Source organism: Pezoporus wallicus, unplaced genomic scaffold (genome assembly GCF_028554395.1).
Source record: "Pezoporus wallicus isolate ANWC-B61680 ecotype Strahan unplaced genomic scaffold, APGP_CSIRO_Pwel_v1 contig_8702, whole genome shotgun sequence".
Classification (NCBI taxonomy): Eukaryota; Metazoa; Chordata; class Aves; order Psittaciformes; family Psittacidae; genus Pezoporus; species Pezoporus wallicus.
The window spans coordinates 2443064-2445484 of record NW_026636754.1 but is presented as its reverse complement, the minus strand read 5'-3'; the positions used below and the strand labels follow the sequence as shown (position 1 = coordinate 2445484).

Below are 2421 nucleotides of genomic sequence, written 5' to 3'. Positions count from 1 at the left end.
AGAGACGCAAGTGCAATGTGCAACGTAGCGCGGTGCTCCCCAGGGCTGCAGTGGCTTCCCAGGACTGAGCTCCGCGGATTGGCCCGGAGCACCCCACTCTCCTCCCTCCCTGCCCTCCTCCTTCAGCACCCACAACCCACGGAGATTGGACAGCCGGGTGCCACATGGCAGAGGGGAGTCAGGATACAAAACGAGCTGGACCTGGGGACTGCGGCGGCAGAACAGCCGGGAGAAGTTTGCAGGGAGGTGGAACCGAACTTCCCCGCCTGCCACGAGCCGGTGCCGGGGAGGACAGACAGAGGGGCTGCGGCCATCCAGGGAGCCCTTTGAGGCGAGCACCAGCGGCGGAGCGTCCCGTCCCCTCTGCGCTATGTCCCTGGTGGTGAAGGAAAAGAACCACGTGCGGTTGGTCTTCTTGGGCGCTGCCGGCGTGGGCAAGACAGCCCTCATCCGCCGCTTCCTGATGGACACCTTCGAGCCCAAGCACCGGCGCACGGTGGAGGAGCTGCACAGCAAGGAGTACGAGGTGAGCGGGGCCACGGTCAAGGTGGAAATCCTGGACACCAGTGGCAGCTACTCCTTCCCGGCCATGAGGAAGCTCTCGATCCAGAACAGCGATGCCTTCGCCCTGGTCTACGCCGTAGATGACGCCGAGTCCTTTGAGAGCGTCAAGAGCTTGCGGGAGGAGATCCTGGAGGTGAAGGAAGACAAATTCCCTCCCATCGTGGTGGTCGGCAACAAGGCGGAGAGCGGCAGCGAGCGGCAGGTGCCGGTGGAGGATGCTCTGTCGCTGGTGGAGCTGGACTGGAACAGCCGCTTCGTGGAGACGTCGGCCAAGGACAACGAGAACGTGCTGGAGGTGTTCAGGGAGCTGCTGCAGCAAGCCAACCTGCCCGCCCGGCTCAGCCCCGCGCTCTGCAAGAGGAGGGAGACACTGCCCAAGGAGCAGGCGCTGAGGCCTCCCATGAACAAGACCAACAGCTGCTCCGTGTGCTGAGCCACCCGCCCTGCGCCCGCAGGCAGCAGAACCGGCTGGAATCTCAGGTGGGCTGGGAGGGGAGAGGAGCTGCCCCGGCCAGAACCAACCCTGCTGCCTCCAACCTCTCCCCTCCTCATCCCCACCCTGCCCAGGGGGACCGGGGAGAGCTGGAGATGAGCAGGAGGAGGGACTTGGAAGGGATGCTGGATGCTGAGGGGGTGCGGGGAGAGGGCGAGGGCCTCAAGAGGCAGGAGGGGTACCTGGGAAACAGGCAGACAAGCAGCGGGGCTGTGTCTGTGCCCATCAAAAGGCAGATGTGGGCATCGCGCAGCTGCCTCGCACCCGCTGCTGCCACTCTCCTGGGTCTCCTGTGGGTCTGTGTCACCTCACCCCACGCACTCCATGGGCAACCTCCTGGCACGTCTGGCAACAGGTCTGGTGTCCAAAGTGGTTCTGGGTTTGTACCTGGGGGTAGAGCATGTGATAGGGCAGTCTGTGCACCTCTTGAAGTCTCTTTCTCTTCTTCTATCTTTAAGCATACCTAATAAACACATTGCTTCAAAATGTCTGGGTTTTTCTGTTCTGCTTCAAACGCTGCAGTGCCCGATATCAGGGGGTTATGCCTGGACCCCTGATCACTGAGGTTCACAGAATCCCAGCCTGGTTTGGGTTGGAAGGGACCTTAAAGCTCCTCCAGCTCCAACCCCTGCCACGGGCAGGGACACCTTCCACTAGAGCAGCTTGCTCCAAGCCCCTGTGTCCAACCTGGCCTTGAACACTGCCAGGGATGGGGCAGCCACAGCTTCTCTGGGCACCCTGTGCCAGCGCCTCAGCACCCTCACAGGGAAGAGCTTCTGCCTAAGAGCTCAGCTCAGTCTCCCCTGTTCAAGTTTGTGTTTCCCTCCTCCACGCTCACCTGGAGCCCCGGGGGAGCCTGCCCAGCTCTGCAGCCTCCCCTGGCAGCATCAGGACATTTGGTGTTCAGATTCTCCTGACAATTGAGCCCCTGCATTTTCCACCAAGCAGGAGGAACTACAGTTAAAACCTCTCCTATCACATCCAAGTGCAGAAAAGAACAACCATTAAAAGGCAGCTGAGCCACTGAAACAAACCATAAACACAGTACAAGGAGATACTAAAAGGAGTGAGAGAAGGGCACTGAAGGGCACTATTTCCTGTGCTTTAGCATGCACTGCACTGATTTACTCTCTCCTCACACAGCCCATCCTTGCTGTAACGAGCATTCAACCTGCTCAGTGGCCACCCAAACACAACAGATAAAGACATTCAAGCTTGGTGGGTTAAAGAGTCACCCACCCTGGTCCAGACCCAGGGGAGCGGGGCACTCTCAGGAGCCCAGCCCTGCAGCATGCTGTGCCCCTGCTCAGCCCAGCCACGCGGGCTGATGCGAGATTGCTGCCATGATCTCAGGCCTTTCCCAA

At 60.4% G+C, this 2421-nt stretch overlaps 1 protein-coding gene across 1 annotated transcript; it reads left to right on the top strand.

Moving 5' to 3' along the window:
* The first annotated feature begins 292 nt into the window (after positions 1-292).
* On the top strand, positions 293-1341 carry LOC130595067 (GTP-binding protein Rhes-like). The gene has a single exon (XM_057401448.1). It carries the CDS (start codon positions 371-373, stop codon positions 995-997), a length of 627 nt encoding a protein of 208 aa, XP_057257431.1. The 5' UTR covers positions 293-370; the 3' UTR covers positions 998-1341.
* The last annotated feature ends 1080 nt before the right edge of the window (positions 1342-2421 follow it).

What these genes read in the sequence shown, in the direction of transcription:
- LOC130595067 (XM_057401448.1), top strand. Translation starts at nt 371, where the DNA reads ATGTCCCTGGTGGTGAAGGAAAAGAACCACGTGCGGTTGGTCTTCTTG.